Source organism: Cuculus canorus, chromosome Z (genome assembly GCF_017976375.1).
Source record: "Cuculus canorus isolate bCucCan1 chromosome Z, bCucCan1.pri, whole genome shotgun sequence".
Lineage (NCBI taxonomy): Eukaryota > Metazoa > Chordata > Aves > Cuculiformes > Cuculidae > Cuculus > Cuculus canorus.
Window position 1 is genome coordinate 77,447,806 of NC_071441.1, and position 18,519 is coordinate 77,466,324.

The window sequence follows — 18,519 nt, forward strand, 5'->3', positions numbered from 1 at the left end:
CTCCTTTTTTTTGTTGGGAATTCCAGCGCTGGACACAGCACTCCAAGTGGGGTCTTTCCAGAGGGGCAGAATTCCCTCCCTCCCTGCAGCCCACGCGGCTTCGGATGCAGCCCAGGATCACGGTTGGTTCCGTGTGAGCTTTTGGATCGGAATGCCTCATCCGGGACTTTATCCCTAAGACATAGCGTGGATTTAGCGTGGATTTAGAGTGGAGAATCCCAAGGAAGGAGAGTGGAGGATCCCAAGGAATGGAGGAGAATCCCAAGGAAGGAGAGTGGAGAATCCCAAGGAAGGAGAGTGGAGAATCCCAAGGAAGGAGAGTGGAGAATTCCAAGGAAGGAGAGTGGAGGATCCCAAGGAAGGGAGGAGAATCCCAAGGAAGGGGAGTGGAGAATCCCAAGGAAGGAGAGTGGGGAATCCCAAGGAAGGGGAGTGGAGAATCCCAAGGAAGGAGAGTGGAGAATCCCAAGGAAGGGGAGTGGAGAATTCCCAAGGAAGGAGAGTGGAGAATCCCAGGGAAGGAGAGTGGAGAATCCCAGGGAAGGAGAGTGGAGAATCCCAAGGACGGAGAGTGGAGAATCCCAAGGAAGGAGAGTGGAGAATCCCAGGGAAGGAGAGTGGAGAATCCCAAGGGAGGAGAGTGGAGAATCCCAAGGAAGGAGAGTGGAGGATCCCAAGGAATGGAGGAGAATCCCAAGGAAGGAGAGTGGAGAATCCCAGGGAAGGAGAGTGGAGAATCCCAAGGAAGGAGAGTGGAGAATCCCAAGGAAGGAGAGTGGAGAATCCCAAGGAAGGGAGGAGAATCCCAAGGAAGGAGAGTGGAGAATCCCAAGGAATGGAGGAGAATCCCAAGGAAGGAGAGTGGAGAATCCCAAGGAAGGGGAGTGGAGAATCCCAGGGAAGGAGAGTGGAGAATCCCAAGGAAGGAGAGTGGAGAATCCCAAGGACCTCCTCAGCTCTTCCAGCGCTGTGGTGAGGACCACAGCTTCCAGAGTGGACCTCCTCAGCTCTTCCAGCGCTGTGGTGAGGACCACAGCTTCCAGAGTGGACCTCCTCAGCTCTTCTCCACCCAAAGGACATCGGTGGAGCTCTCGGAGAGAGCTTCCGGAGCTCTCTCAGTTGGTGCTGAGGAGAACATCACCTGAGGTGGATGAAGATCTTCTGCCTTATGGTCTTCTACGGAGTTTCCGGGGCTGTTTTCCGGTGGGCAGGAGGGAAAAATGTCTTTCCTGAAGGAACGGTGAAGTCCTGGAAGAGGACACCTTGGAAGCGGTGGAATTCCGATCCCTCGGAAGGGCTTCCAAACCCAAGTGGTGGTTTGGGATATGGTGGCGTTGGGTTGATGGATGGAGTTGGAGATGGTCCAGGGCTTTTCCAACCTTCTCGTTCCCATCATTCCCAGCCTCAAAGGTTGGAAAGGATCCATTGGATTGTGAATTCCGTGGTTTTTCTCTCCGGAAGGGAATATTTACGGTGTGGTTTTGCTCTTTCAGGGTCACAGATGGGGGCTTTTACGTCGCTGAGGTTCTCGGTGGAACCTTCGGACGCCGTCACGGTGCGCGGAAGCGATGTCCTCCTCGAGTGCCGAGCGGAATCCCATCCGGCCAATCCGGTGACGGTGAAATGGAAGAAAGATGGCGTCTTCTTCAACCTGGCGGTAGACGAAAGGAGGAGACAATTCCCTAACGGATCTCTCCTGATCCAAAATGTGGTCCATTCCCGGCACCACAAACCCGATGAAGGGCTCTATCAGTGCGAAGCATCCCTGGAAGGCATCGGAGCCATCGTCAGCCGCGCGGCCAAGGTGACGGTCGCAGGTAAGGAGGAACCTTCTCCTCCAGGAGAACCCCAGGGACACCTCTTCCGGTGTCTCCATAGCTCATAGGAGAACATTTCTCCATGAGAACATTTCTCCATGAGAACATTTCTCCATCAGATTCCATCTCAATCTCTCCCCTATGGACACCTCTTCCGGTGCCTCCATACCCTCACAGGAGAACATTTCTCCAGGAGAACATTTCTCCATGAGATTCCATCTCAATCTCTCCCCTATGGACACCTCTTCCGATGTCTCCAAACCCTCACAGGAGAACATTTCTCCATGAGAACATTTCTCCATGAGATTCCATCTCAATCTCTCCTCTATGGACACCTCTTCCGGTGTCTCCATACCCTCACAGGAGAACATTTCTCCAGGAGAACATTTCTCCATGAGATTCCATCTCAATCTCTCCTCTATGGACACCTCTTCCGGTGCCTCCATACCCTCAGAGGAGAACATTTCTCCATGAGATTCCATCTCAATCTCTCCCCTATGGACACCTCTTCCGGTGTCTCCATACCCTCACAGGAGAACATTTCTCCATGAGAACATTTCTCCATGAGATTCCATCTCAATCTCTCCCCTATGGACACCTCTTCCGATGTCTCCATACCCTCAGAGGAGAACATTTCTCCATGAGATTCCATCTCAATCTCTCCCCTATGGACACCTCTTCCGGTGTCTCCATACCCTCACAGGAGAACATTTCTCCATGAGAACATTTCTCCATGAGATTCCATCTCAATCTCTCCTCTATGGACACCTCTTCCAGTGTCTCCATACCCTCACAGGAGAACATTTCTCCAGGAGAACATTTCTCCATGAGATTCCATTTCAATCTCTCCCCTATGGACACCTCTTCCGGTGTCTCCATACCCTCACAGGAGAACATTTCTCCATGAGAACATTTCTCCATGAGATTCCATCTCAATCTCTCCCCTATGGACACCTCTTCCGGTGTCTCCATACCCTCACAGGAGAACATTTCTCCATGAGATTCCATCTCAATCTCTCCTCTATGGACACCTCTTCCGGTGTCTCCATACCCTCACAGGAGAACATTTCTCCAGGAGAACATTTCTCCATGAGATTCCATCTCAATCTCTCCCCTATGGACACCTCTTCCGGTGTCTCCATACCCTCACAGGAGAAACGGTTCTTCCTTCCACCTCCTCCAAACCTCTTCTCCTTCACCTTCAAACCATTGTCCTCTCATCCTATCCCTTCATTCCATGATGGAGAGGTCTTCTCCAGCTTTTCCGGAGCTCCTCACGTTCTGGAATGATGCCATAATCGGTCATTCCCAGGACACGTGTGGGAAGAGCTGGAAAAGGAGGTGGAGAACATAGGTTTGAGGAGCACCTGAAGGACCTGACCATGGTCAACCTTGAGGAGAAGAGGCTGAGAGGTGACCTCAGCTCTCCAACTGCCCAAAAGGAGGTCGTGGTGAGGTGGGTGACCTTCCGGTGGGACATCCGGATGAATTCCTTCATGGAAAGGGTGGTCAATCACCGGCGAGAAGTGGTGGAGATGAAAGCCGCTGAGATGAAGCCCTCAGAGATGTTCCTCAGCGGAGAGGAACGCTTGGGTTTGATGACCTCCGAGGGCTTTTTCCAACCAAAGGATTCCATCATCCTTTTCTCCTCAAGGAAAACCTTCAACCGGCAAAGAAATGTCTTTGATTCCCATTTTTCCATCGCTGGAATCTCCTGAAATCCAAGGATTTCTTTGCCCGTTCTATTTTGAAACCATCGCCTCTTCCTGAAGTCTTTCTGTGCTTTAAACCTTCCGGAATGGAATAATATCCATTCCACGAGGAAAGAACCCATCCGGAAGAGGGAATTAAAAGGGAATATATGGAATAGCACATGGAATTTTGGCCAATTGGGATCATTAACGAAGCCCAAAGCCACCACTTTGGAGGTCCATTTCCAGCAGTTCTCGAATGGCTTTTGAGTTGCGTTGTGTTTTCTCCTTTGTCTCCGTAGGACCATTGCGGTTTCTTTCCCAGACGGAATCTCTCACGGCATTCATCGGAGACACCGTCCTCTTGAAGTGTGACGTCGTCGGAGAGCCTTCCCCCGTAGTGCGATGGCAACGCAACCAAGAGGATTTCATTCCGAGCGTCGCGGATCCACGGATTGCCGTCTTACCTTCCGGAAGTCTCCAGATCAGTCGGATCCAAGATGGAGACAGCGGGATCTACAGGTGCCTGGCGAAAAATCCCGCCAGCTCCAAAACCGGGAATGATGCCGAAGTCCGAGTTTTAGCAGGTGAGACCTGGATCCACTTCCACCACCTTCTCCGATCCCGTTTTTCCATCCCAACTTCCCTCCCTTTACGTTCCGGTGACTTCCATAAGTTTTGAAGGTCTTTTTTATTCCATATGGAAAAGCCTGAAGGACCTTAGAAGGTAGGAAAGTAGAAGGTTCCGATGTTCTGAGGTGGAAGGAATCCATAGGGATCATCGTGGAATTCCCTCGGAGGACAACGCCACCACCACGGCGTTGGACGGACGTTCCAATGTATTTCTTCCTAAGGTTTCATCTCCATCTTCGGAGGGAAGAGCTCTTCCCTAAAATCCAACGTATTTCTCCCTAAGGTTTCATCTCCGTCTTCTGAGGGAACATTGAGGTTCTTTTAAGGTCCTTTGAAGAGGTCCTTTCAAGAGGTCCTTTCAAGAGGTCCTTTTAAGGTTCTTTGAAGAGGTCCTTTTCAGAGGTGCTTTTAAGGTCCTTTCAAGAGGTCCTTTGAAGAGGGTCTTTCAAGAGGTCATTTTAAGAGGTCCTTTTCAGAGGTCCTTTCAAGAGGTCCTTTGAAGAGGGTCTTTCAAGAGGTCATTTTAAGAGATCCTTTTCAGAGGTCCTTTGAAGAGGTCCTTTGAAGAGGTCCTTTCAAGAGGTCCTTTCAAGAGGTCCTTTAAGAGGTCCTTTTAAGAGATCCTTTTCAGAGGTCCTTTTCAGAGGTCCTTCGAAGAGGTCCTTTGAAGAGGTCCTTTTCAGAGGTCCTTTCAAGAGGTCCTTTAAGAGGTCCTTTCAAGAGGTCCTTTTCAGAGGTCCTTTGAAGAGGTCCTTTGAAGAGGTCCTTTGAAGAGGTCCTTTTAAGAGGGTCTTTTAAGTGGTCCTTTGAAGAGGTCCTTTCAAGAGGTCCTTTTAAGAGGTCCTTTCAAGAGGTCCTTTCAAGAGGTTCTTTGAAGAGGTCCTTTCAAGAGGTCCTTTTAAGAGGTCCTTTCAAGAGGTCCTTTCAAGAGGTTCTTTTCAGAGGTCCTTTCAAGAGGTCCTTTCAAGAGGTCCTTTCAAGAGGTCCTTTGAAGAGGTCCTTTCAAGAGGTCCTTTTAAGAGGTCCTTTCAAGAGGTCCTTTAAGAGGGTCTTTTAAGTGGTTCTTTGAAGAGGTCCTTTTAAGAGGTCCTTTGAAGAGGTCCTTTCAAGAGGTCCTTTCAAGAGGTCCTTTCAGAGGTCCTTTGAAGAAGTCCTTTTCAGAGGTCCTTTCAAGAGGTCCTTTCAAGAGGTCCTTTGAAGAGGTCCTTTGAAGAGGTCCTTTCAAGAGATCCTTTCAAGAGGTCCTTTTCAGAGGTCCTTTTCAGAGGTCCTTTTCAGAGGTCCTTTTCAGAGGTCCTTTGAAGAGGTCCTTTTCAGAGGTCCTTCGAAGAGGTCCTTTGAAGAGGTCCTTTGAAGAGGTCCTTTTAAGAGGTCCTTTAAGAGGTCCTTTGAAGAGGTCCTTTAGGAGGTCCTTTCAAGAGGTTCTTTTCAGAGGTCCTTTGAAGAGGTCCTTTGAAGAGGTACTTTGAAGAGGTCCTTTGAAGAGGTCCTTTCAAGAGGTCCTTTTAAGAGGTCCTTTGAAGAGGTCCTTTGAAGTGGTCCTTTGAAGAGGTCCTTTGAAGAGGTCCTTTGAAGAGGTCCTTTTCATGGATCCATGGGCTGAGGCTCTCCGGAAGGATCCGCACATGGATCCATGGGCTGAGGCTCTCCGGAAGGATCCGCACATGGATCCATGGGCTGAGGCTCTCCGGAAGGATCCGCACATGGATCCATGGGCTGAGGCTCTCCGGAAGGATCCGCACATGGATCCATGGGCTGAGGCTCTCCGGAAGGATCCGGACATGGATCCATGGGCTGATCCAGCTCTCTTCTGCTTCTCATCTCCGTGTCTTTCTTCCTTTTCCAGATCCAGGATTCCAGAGGCAACAGTTTTTCCTGCGGCGCCCATCGAACGTGGTGGCCATGGAAGGGACGGATGCCGTTCTGGAATGTTGCGTTTCCGGATCTCCTTCTCCCACCTTCACGTGGCTCCGAGGAGATGAAGTTCTTCCCATCAGGTAATAAAAAAATCCACGGAAAACACTGAATAATTCCTTGAAATTCATTCGGGAGCACTCGGAAAGTGAGATTTTTCTCTGGATTAAGATATCTCTGGAAGATATCTATGGATATTGATGATATCCATGGAAGATATCCATGGATATCGATGATATCCATGGAAGATATCCGTGGATATCGATGATATCTATGGAAGATATCTATGGATATCGATATCTATGGAAGATATCTATGGATATTGATGATATCTATGGAAGATATCCATGGATATCGATGATATCTATGGAAGATATCCATGGATATTGATATCTATGGGAGATATCTATGGATATCGATGATATCTATGGAAGATATCCATGGATATCAATGATATCTATGGAAGATATCCATGGATATCGATATCTATGGAAGATATCCATGGATATCGATATCTATGGAAGATATCTATGGATATTGATGATATCTATGGAAGATATCCATGGATATCGATGATATCTATGGAAGATATCCATGGATATTGATATCTATGGGAGATATCTATGGATATCGATGATATCTATGGAAGATATCCATGGATATCGATATCTATGGGAGATATCTATGGATATCAATGATATCTATGGAAGATATCCATGGATATCGATATCTATGGAAGATATCTATGGATATCGATGATATCCATGGAAGATATCCATGGATAACGATATCTATGGGAGATATCTATGGATATTGATGATATCTATGGAAGATATCCATGGATATCGATATCTATGGGAGATATCTATGGATATCGATGATATCTATGGGAGATATCCATGGATATAGATGATATCTATGGATATAAATGATATCTATGGAGATATCTATGGATATCGATGATATCCATGGAAGATATCCATGGATATCGATATCTATGGAAGATATCCATGGATATCGATATCTATGGAAGATATCTATGGATATCGATATCTATGGAAGATATCTATGGATATCGATGATATCCATGGAAGATATCCATGGATATAGATGATATCTATGGAAGATATCTATGGATATCGATGATATCTATGGAAGATATCCATGGATATCAATGATATCTATGGAAGATATCCATGGATATCGATATCTATGGAAGATATCTATGGATATAGATGATATCTATGGAAGATATCCATGGATATCGATATCTATGGAAGATATCCATGGATATCGATGATATCTATGGAAGATATCTATGGATATCGATGATATCTATGGAAGTTATTATGGATATCGATGATATCTATGGAAGATATCCATGGATATCGATATCTATGGAAGATATCCATGGATATCAATGATATCTATGGAAGATATCTATGGATATCGATGATATCTATGGAAGATATCCATGGATAACGATATCTATGGGAGATATCTATGGATATTGATGATATCTATGGAAGATATCCATGGATATCGATAACTATGGAAGATATCTATGGATATAGATGATATCCATGGAAGATATCTATGGATATAGATGATATCTATGGGAGATATCCATGGATATCGATATCTATGGAAGATATCTATGGATATCGATGATATCTATGGAAGATATCCATGGATATCGATAACTATGGGAGATATCTATGGATATAGATGATATCCATGGAAGATATCCATGGATATCGATAACTATGGAAGATATCTATGGATATAGATGATATCCATGGAAGATATCCATGGATATCGATAACTATGGAAGATATCTATGGATATCGATGCGGAGAGCGTCCAAAGAAGGGAACGGAGGTGGGAAAGGGATTGGATATTGTGGGAAGCGGATGAGGGAATGGCTTAACCCGGAAAAAGGTTGAAGGGAGATCTTATCCGTGTCCGGAAGTGCCGGAACGGAGGTTCAAAGAGAAGGGAGTGTTGAGTTCTTCTCCCAAATAAGAGATGATTGGATTGGGAATGCCATAAGCTGCATCAGGACAAGTTCAGATCGGATATCAGGAAAGATTTAACGCTTTTCCGATGGGGTTTTTATCCATATTTCAGGTCGGGAAAATATTCCTTATTGGCCGGAAGTAACCTCCTCATCTCCAACGTGACCTCCGATGACTCCGGGACCTACACCTGCGCGGTCACCTCCAAAAGCGAGAACAGCAGCGGCTCAGCCGAGCTGACGGTGATGGGTGAGTCCAATTCCCATTTTCCCAGAACTTTTGGGAATGCCAAACCCTTTCGCCGCTTCGTTTCACACCTCCGGAATCCAAAACTTTGAGGATCTTCTCCACTGTGGTCCTTCTGCTCCGTTTCTCTCTTCCATCGTTTTAGCGTCACAATGGGTGTCCCTTTAGTCCCGAAAATCAGGATTGGAGCCGCTTTTCCATCTTTTTTTCCGGCTGTTTCTTGATTCGTTGATACATTAAGAGAAGAAAAATCCATGCGTTTAAGGTCTTCCCATCATTTCATGGAATTTCTCCCTCCGAAGGTCATTCTCTCGTGGCCAAATGTGTTCCGGACCGGAGGTTCATTGATGTTATGACCTTTTCCCTTGGTTTATCCTTCCTGAATCCATAGTTTTTAGCGTTATAACGGATATCCCCTTAGTGGACCGTGGCAGGAAAATCAGGATTGGAGCTGTATTCCCGCTTTCCGGTTGTTTCTCCGATAGTCAATGCGCTGAAAGAAGAAAACTCAATGGATATTCTCCCTAAATTCCCCAAAATCCATGGAATTTTTTGCTCGGCAGCGATGCTCAGAGGGAATGATGGAAAGAGGGAATGATGGGAATACATTTCCCCCGTGGAAATACGGAATGGGGGAATCCCAAAGGCGTTTCTAAGCGCTGCTTTTCTTCTTCCTTCTGGATTTAAACCGGAATGAACGGAATTTCCTTAATTACGGAATGGTTTTCCTGATAAGGAAAAGGGTTTGGAAAAGGCAAAGGGGTTTTTGGGCGCTGTGCGTTGTTTTCCGTGCGGAAATACGTTGGGTTCGGATCCAGGGATTTAATTGTTTCTTGAGAGGGAGGAATTAATCGCAGTGGGAGTTCTTCGCGGCGATGGATTGCGACGGAGAATCGCGGAATCACAGGGTTGGAAATGGCTTCGGAGGGGGTTAAGAGCAAAAAGTATGGAATTGTGGAATTGTAGGATTCCCATAGCATAAAATCATGGAATTATAGATTCATAGAATCATAGAATCGTGGAATTTGAGGATTGTAGAATGGTAAAATTGTAGAATTATAGAATTATAAAATCATAGAATTATAGAATTATAGAATTATAGAATCATAAAATCGTGGAATTATAGAATCGTAGAATCATAGAATCATAAAACCATGGAATTATAGACTCATAAAATCATAGAATTGTAGAATTATAGAATCATAGGATCACAAAATCATAAAATAATAGAATCGTAAAATCATAGAATTATAGAATCATAGAATTATAGAATCATAGAATTATAGAATCATAGAATCATAAAATTGTAGAATTATAGAATCCTAAAATCATAGAATCATAAAATTGTGGAATCATAGAATTATAGAACCATAATATCATGGAATCATAGAATTATAGAATCATGAAATCATAAAATCATAGAATTCCCATATCATAAAATCATAGAATTATAGAATTGTATAATCATATAATCATATAATCATAGTATTATAGAATTATATAATCATAATATCATGGAATCATAGAATTGTAAAATCATAGAATCGTAGAATCACAGAACCATAAAATCATATAATTACAGAATCATAAAATCATAGAATCATAAAATTGTGGAATCATAGAATTATAGAATCATAGAATTATAGAACCATAATATCATGGAATCGTAGAATTATAGAATCATAGAATCATAAAATCATATAATCATAAACTCATAGAATCATAGAATTATATAATCATAGAATCGTAAAATCATAAAATCATAGAGTTATAGAATTATAGAATCATAGAATCGTTGAATCATAAAATTATAGAATCAGAATCATAAAATCATAGAATCACATGGTTATAGAATCATAGAATCATAGAATTACAAAATCATAGAATCGTAGAATTATAGAATCATAGAGTCACAGAATCATAAAACCATAGAATTATAGAATTACAGAATTGTAGAATCATAGAATCATAAAATCAGAGAATCATAGAATTATAGACTCATAATATCATGGAATCATAGAATTATAGAATTATAAAATCATATAATTCCCATATCATAAAATCATAGAATTATAGACTCATAAAATCATAGACTCGCAGAATTATAGAATCATAAAATCATAGAATCATAAAACCGTAGAATCATAGAATGATAAAATCATGGAATTGTAGAATTATAGAATCATAGAATCATAGAATTACAGAATTATACAATCGTAGAATCATAGAATCATAAAATCAGAGAATTGCAGAATTATAGAATCAAAGGATCACAGAATTATAGAATCATAGAATCGTAGAATCATAAAATCATAGAATCACATGATTATAGAGTCATAGAATCATAGAATTCCCATATCATAAAATCATAGACTCATAGAATCATAGAATCGTAGAATCATAGAATCATAGAATCATAGTATTATAGAATCATAATATCATGGAATCATAGAATTATAAAATCATAGCATTCCCATATCATAAAATCATAGACTGATAGAATCATAAAATCACAGAATCGTAGAACTGTAGAATCATAGAATCATAAAATCATAGAATTATAGAATCATGGAGTCATAAAATCATAGAAATTTAGAATTATAGAATCATAGAATTATAGAATCATAGAATCATAGACTTATAGACTCATAAAATCATGGAATCACAAAATCGTAGAATCATAAAATCATGGAATCGTAGAATTATAAAATCATGGAATCGTAGAATTATAAAATCATGGCATCATAGAATCGTAAAACCATAGAATTATAGAATTACAGAATTATACAATCGTAGAATCATAGAATCATAATATCACGGAATCGTAGAATTATAGAATTATAAAATCATAGAATTCCCATATCATAAAATCATAAAATCATAGAATTATATACTCATAAAATCATAAAATCGTAGAATCGCAGAATTATAGAATCATAAAATCATAGAATCATAGAATTATAGAACCATAATATCATGGAATCATGGAATTCCCATATCATCAAATCCTAGAATCATGGAATTACAAAATCGTAGAATCGTAGAATTGTAGAATTATAGAATCATAGAATCATAGTATCATAGAATTATAGAATCATAATATCATGAAATCATAGAAACATAAACTCATAGAATGGTAAAATCATAGAATCGTAAAATCGTGGAATCATAGAGTCAGAATTATAGAATCTTAGAATTATAAAATCATAGAATCATAAAATCATAGAATCATAAAATCATGGAATCGTAGAATCATAGAATCATAAAATTGTAGAATCATAGAATTACAGAATCATAAAATCATAGAATCGTAAAATCATGGAATCACAGAGTCATAGATTCATAAAATCATAGAATTATAGAATCATAGAATCGTAAAATCGTAGAATCATAGAATTATAAAATCATGGAATCACAGAATCGTAGAGTCATAGAATCATAGAACCATAGAATTATAGAATTATACAATCATAGAATCATAGAATCATAAAATCAGAGAATTATAGACTCATAAAATCATAGAATCATAACATCATATAATCATAGTATTATAGAAGTATAGGATTATAATATCATGGAATCATAGAAACATAAACTCATAGAATGGTAAAATCATGGAATCATAGAATGGTAGAATTAGAATTATACAATCGTAGAATCATAAAATCATAGAATCGTAAAATTGTAGAATCATAAAATCATATAATTATAGAATTATAGAATCACAGAGTCATAGAACCATAAGATCATGGAATCATAGAATCATAGAATAATGAAATCATAAAATCATGGAATCACAGAATCATATAATTATAGAATCATAAAATCATAGAATTGTAGAATTATAGAATCATAGAATTATAAAATCATTGAATCATAGAATTACAGAATCATAAAACCATAGAATTATAGAATTACAGAATTATACAATCGTAGAATCATAGAATCATAAAATCAGAGAATTGTAGAATTATAGAATCATAGAATTATGGAATCATAGAATTATAGACTCGTAAAATCGTAGAATCATAGTAGTATAGAATTATAGAATCTTAATATTGTGGAATCATAGAAACATAAACTCATGGAATCGTAGAATTATATAATCATAGAATCGTAAAATCATAAAATCATAGAATTATAGACTCATAATATCATGGAATCAGAATTATAGAATCATAGAATCATAGAATTATAGAATCGTAAAAGCACCGAATCATAAAATTATGGAATCATAGAATCAAAGAATGATAAAATCGTAGAATTGTAGAATTATAGAATCATAGAATTATAAAATCACTGAATCAGAGAATCATATAATTATAGACTCATAAAATCACAGAATCGTAAAATCATAGAATCTTGGAATTATAGAATTATAGAATTATAGAATCAGAATCATAAAATCATCGAATCATAGAATTATAGAATCGTAAAATCATCGAATCGTAAATTCATAGAATCATAAAACCATGGAATCATAAAATTGTGGAATCCTGGAATCCTAAACTCATGGAATCCCATGATTATAGAGGCAGAAAATCCTAGAGTCAGAATATGATGGAATTATAGACTCTCAGAATCACGGAATAGTTTGGGTTGGAAGAGATCTCAAAGCCCACCCCGTCCCACCCTTGACCCCTCCCACCGGATCAGGGGCTCCGAGCCCCATCCAACCCAGCCTGGAACCCCTCCGGGATGGAGCGCTGTTCCGGACACCCCATTCCGGGCCCTCTCCATCCTCCCAGGAGAACATTTCTCCCCAGGATCTCCTCTCTCACCACTCCCAACCACTCCATTTCCACCCATTTCCACCGTATCCGGAGGTCCTCATTCTCTTTTCATCGGATCCATGGAAACGAATGGGGTTTTCTTAGCGCTCCGTGGAATTCGACGGAATTCTCTGTATCAAACCAAAAAGAAAGGGTTAAATCCTTCCCTTTTCTTTTCTTGCAGTCCCACCGTGGTTTTTAATCCGCCCTTCAAACCTTTACGCCTACGAGAGGACGGATATCGAGTTGGAATGTTCGGTATCCGGGAAACCGGTGCCGACGGTGGAGTGGATCAAGAACGGAGAAGTGGTGATTCCCAGCGATTATTTTCAGATCGTGGTAATTATTGGGGGGGTTTGGGGGGGGGGGGTTGGGATGGAGGGGGTTGTGGTGATGGGAGGGGAGGAGGAGGAGGAGGAGGAGGAGGAGGAGGAGAAAGAGGAGGTGGAGGAGAAAGAGGAGGAGGAGAAAGAGAAGGAGAAGAAAGAGGAGGAGAAGAAAGAGGAGGAGGAGAAAGAGGAGTTGGAGGAGAAAGGGGATGAGGAGGAGAAAGAGGAGAAGGAGAAAGAGGAGGAGGAGAAAGAGGAGGAGAAGAAAGGAGGAGAAGGAGGAGAAGGAGAAGGAGAAGGAGAAGGAGAAGGAGGAGAAGGAGAAGGAAGAGAAGGAGGAGAAAGAGGAGGAGAAATAGAAGGAGAAAAAGGAGAAAGAAGGAGGAGGAGAAAGAGGAGGAGAAAGAGGAGAAGGAGAAGGAGGAGAAAGAGAAGGGGGAGAAAGAGAAAGAAGGACAAAGAGAAGGAGGAGAAAGAGGAGGAGAAAGAAGAATGAGAAAGAGAAGGAGAAGGAAGAGGAGGAGGAGAAAGAGAAGAAGGAGAAAGAGGAGGAGAAGAAAGAGGAGGAGAAGAAAGGAGGAGGAGGAGAAAGAGGAGGAGGAGAAAGAGGAGGAGAAGAAAGGAGGAGGAGGAGAAAGAGGAGGAGAAGAAAGGAGGAGGAGGAGAAAGAGGAGGAGAAGAAAGAGGAGAAATAGAAGGAGAAAAAGGAGAAAGAGAAGGAGGAGGAGAAAGAGGAGGAGGAGAAAGAGGAGAAGGAGAAGGAGGAGAAAGAGAAGGGGGAGAAAGAGAAAGAAGGACAAAGAGAAGGAGAAGAAAGAGGAGGAGGAGAAAGAGGAGGACGAGAAAGAGGAGGACGAGAAAGAGAAGGAGAAAGAGGAGGAGAAAGAAGAAGGAGAAAGAGAAGGAGAAGGAAGAGGAGGAGGAGAAAGAGAAGGAGAAAGAGGAGGAGGAGAAAGAGGAGGAGGAGAAAGAGGAGGAGGAGAAAGAGGAGGACGAGAAAGAGAAGGAGAAAGAGGAGGAGAAAGAAGAAGGAGAAAGAGAAGGAGAAGGAAGAGGAGGAGGAGAAAGAGAAGGAGAAAGAGGAGGAGGAGAAAGAGGAGGAGGAGAAAGAGGAGGAGAAGAAAGGAGGAGGAGGAGAAAGAGGAGGAGGAGAAAGGAGGAGAAATAGAAGAAGAAAGAGAAAAAGGAGAAAGAGAAGGAGGAGGAGAAAGAGGAGGAGAAAGAGGAGGAGGAGGAGAAAGGGGATGAGGAGGAGAAAGAGGAGAAGGAGAAAGAGAAGGAGAAGAAAGAGGAGGAGGAGAAAGAGAAGAAGGAGAAAGAGGAGAAGGAGAAAGAGGAGGAGAAAGAGGAGGAGAAAGAGGAGGAGGAGAAAGAGGAGGAGGAGAAAGAGGAGGAGGAGAAAGAGGAGGAGGAGAAAGAGAATGGGGAAGAGTAGGAGGAGAAAGAGAAGGAGAAAGAGGAGGAGAAGGAAGAGAAGGAGGAGAAAGAGGAGGAGGAGAAAGAGGAGGAGAAAGAGAAGGAGAAAGAGAAGGAGGAAGAGAAGAAGGAACGTTAATAATATCGTTAAGAAACGTTAACGCCTCCCCTCGCTGACCGCTGCTCTGTGACCGCGTACGGTAGATCTCTTCTCCACGAAATGATGGGACTTGGACACAGAGGGGTAAACACGGTGAGGATCATTCCAATCAGGGAATGACCGAGCTTGGAAACGCTCTCCAAGATCCCCATTCCACCAATCAGCAAAATCGACTCAACCGTGTCCCAAAAGGACCCTTTTCCGTGAGGATCTCCGGAGGTTTCGCCCTTCAGAACGGGCAAAAAGACGCAGAGTTGAAAGGACAAAATCCACCGCTCCCTTCCAGCTCTTCATTCCGTAGAGTTCCTCAAAGCCCATCAAGATCCACCTTAGGGATATCTCCCGCTGGATCGGGAGCTCCAAACCTCATCCGATGTGGTCCTGGAACCCTTCCAGGGATGGATCAACCACAGCTTCCATAGGAAATTTGGAGTTTAAGTCTTGGGAAGAGCGTTTGAGGGACTCTGCAGCGAAGGGAACTCCATTGTGGACCACCGAACATCACTCCAAGACCACAAAAGCCTTCAGAGATTCCTGATGGGAACCACAGCTCTCTACGGAGAAGCTTTTTTGTCGGAGTCGGAGCTGAGAATACATCCACAATAGATGATTATTTCCGAGGGAAAAGCTCTTCCGGAAGGGAGTTTTGGAATCAACGTTCTTTTTCCATGGTGTTCTTCTACTGAATTCTTTGCCATTCCTTCTTTTTTTCCGCTTCCGTTGTCTCTCCAGGGCGGCGGTAACTTACGGATTTTGGGAGTGGTGAAGTCGGACGAAGGGTTTTATCAGTGCGTAGCGGAAAACGAAGCGGGAAACGCTCAGGCCAGCGCGCAGCTCATCGTCCCCCAACCCGGTAAGAGGGAAACGACGGAAAGAGTGGAGGACCTTCACTCCAAAGGACCTCTGAGGTCAACTTTGGGGTTGACCTTCACTCCAAAGGACCTCTGAGGTCCACTTTGGGGTTGACCTTCACTCCAAAGGACCTCTGAGGTCCACTTTGGGGTTGACCTTCACTCCAAATGACCTCTGAGGTCCACTTTGGGGTTGACCTTCACTCCAAATGACCTTTGAGGACCATTGAACTTTGGGGTTGACCTTCACTCCAAATGACCTCTGAGGACCATTAAACTTTGGGGTTGACCTTCACTCCAAATGACCTCTGAGGTCTTTAACTTTGGGGTTGACCTTCACTCCAAATGACCTTTGAGGTCCATTGAACTTTGGGGTTGACCTTCACTCCAAATGACCTCTGAGGACCATTGAACTTTGGGGTTGACCTTCACTCCAAATGACCTCTGAGGTCCATTGAACTTTGGGGTTGACCTTCACTCCAAATGACCTCTGAGGACCATTGAACTTTGGGGTTGACCTTCACTCCAAATGACCTTTGAGGACCATTGAACTTTGGGGTTGACCTTCACTCCAAATGACCTCTGAGGTCAACTTTGGGGTTGACCTTCACTCCAAATGACCTCTGAGGACCATTGAACTTTGGGGTTGACCTTCACTCCAAATGACCTCTGAGGTCCATTTAACTTTGGGGTTGACCTTCACTCCAAATGACCTCTGAGGACCAAACTTTGGGGTTGACCTTCACTCCAAATGACCTCTGAGGTCCATTTCACTTTGGGGTTGACCTTCACTCCAAATGACCTCTGAGGACCATTGAACTTTGGGGTTGACCTTCACTCCAAATGACCTCTGAGGACCATTTCACTTTGGGGTTGACCTTCACTCCAAATGACCTCTGAGGTCAACTTTGGGGTTGACCTTCACTCCAAAGGACCTCTGAGGTCCACTTTGGGGTTGACCTTCACTCCAAAGGACCTCTGAGGTCCACTTTGGGGTTGACCTTCACTCCAAATGACGTTTGAGGACCGTTGAACTTTGGGGTTGACCTTCACTCCAAATGACCTTTGAGGACCATTGAACTTTGGGGTTGACCTTCACTCCAAATGACCTCTGAGGACCAAACTTTGGGGTTGACCTTCACTCCAAATGACCTCTGAGGACCAAACTTTGGGGTTGACCTTCACTCCAAATGACCTCTGAGGTCCACTTTGGGGTTGACCTTCACTCCAAATGACCTTTGAGGACCATTTAACTTTGGGGTTGACCTTCACTCCAAATGACCTCTGAGGACCATTGAACTTTGGGGTTGACCTTCACTCCAAATGACCTTTGAGGTCCATTGAACTTTGGGGTTGACCTTCACTCCAAATGACCTCTGAGGTCTTTAACTTTGGGGTTGACCTTCACTCCAAATGACCTTTGAGGTCCATTGAACTTTGGGGTTGACCTTCACTCCAAATGACCTTTGAGGTCCATTGAACTTTGGGGTTGACCTTCACTCCAAATGACCTCTGAGGTCTTTAACTTTGGGGTTGACCTTCACTCCAAATGACCTTTGAGGTCCATTTCACTTTGGGGTTGACCTTCACTCCAAATGACCTTTGAGGTCCATTTCACTTTGGGGTTGACCTTCACTCCAAATGACCTCTGAGGTCAACTTTGGGGTTGACCTTCACTCCAAATGACCTTTGAGGACCTTTAAATTTCAGGGTTGACCTTCACTCCAAATGACCTCTGAGGACCATTGAACTTTGGGGTTGACCTTCACTCCAAATGACCTCTGAGGTCAACTTTGGGGTTGACCTTCACTCCAAATGACCTCTGAGGTCCATTTCACTTTGGGGTTGACCTTCACTCCAAATGACCTCTGAGGTCAACTTTGGGGTTGACCTTCACTCCAAATGCCCTTTGAGGACCATTTTGGGGTTGACCTTCACTCCAAATGACCTCTGAGGACCAAACTTTGGGGTTGACCTTCACTCCAAATGACCTCTGAGGTCCATTGAACTTTGGGGTTGACCTTCACTCCAAATGACCTCTGAGGTCAACTTTGGGGTTGACCTTCACTCCAAATGATGTTTGAGGTCCATTGAACTTTGGGGTTGACCTTCACTCCAAATGACCTCTGAGGACCATTGAACTTTGGGGTTGACCTTCACTCCAAATGACCTCTGAGGTCCATGAGTTGAACGTTGTGGTTGACCTTCACTCCAAACGACCTTTGAGGACCACCTCAAGCTGCCCTTTGAGTTCCACCTCTTCCACCTTCTCCTTTCTCACCTCTTTTCTCTCTCTCTCTCCTTCACCCTCTTTGTCCTCTTCTTCCTTCTTCTCCTCTCCCACCTCCAAACGTCCCCTTAGATGCCACCACCACCACCTTATCTCCTCCTCCTTTTGGACCTTTCAGACCACCACCTTCTCTGATCGTGTCCTCTCCTTCCCCTCCAGTTGTCCCAAGCCCTGGTGTCCTCCCCTCACCTCCTCGAGATGTTGTCCCCGTTTTGGTCTCCAGTCGCTTTGTCCGTCTTTCCTGGCGACCACCGCTTGAGGTCCACGGCCACATCCAAACCTACACCGTCTTCTTCTCCAAAGATGGCATCAACCGGTACGTAGCTCAACCTCCTTTTTGGACCTCTTCTTCATGAAGATGTCCACCTCCACGTTCCTCCAG

General features: G+C 43.1%; 1 protein-coding gene across 4 annotated transcripts in view; it reads left to right on the forward strand.

Moving 5' to 3' along the window:
• Positions 1-18,519, forward strand: part of DCC (DCC netrin 1 receptor) — a 177,888-nt gene that overhangs the window by 125,681 nt on the left and 33,688 nt on the right. For 3 of the 4 annotated variants that reach the window (XM_054054932.1, XM_054054935.1, XM_054054933.1), the window contains exons 2-8: positions 1,494-1,817; positions 3,811-4,095; positions 5,988-6,138; positions 8,186-8,322; positions 13,276-13,430; positions 15,729-15,849; positions 18,210-18,453. In XM_054054932.1, coding sequence (XP_053910907.1) covers positions 1,494-1,817; positions 3,811-4,095; positions 5,988-6,138; positions 8,186-8,322; positions 13,276-13,430; positions 15,729-15,849; positions 18,210-18,453 — 1,417 coding nt within the window. The remainder of the gene's footprint in view (positions 1-1,493; positions 1,818-3,810; positions 4,096-5,987; positions 6,139-8,185; positions 8,323-13,275; positions 13,431-15,728; positions 15,850-18,209; positions 18,454-18,519) is intronic. The other variant, XM_054054934.1, reaches the window with a different exon arrangement.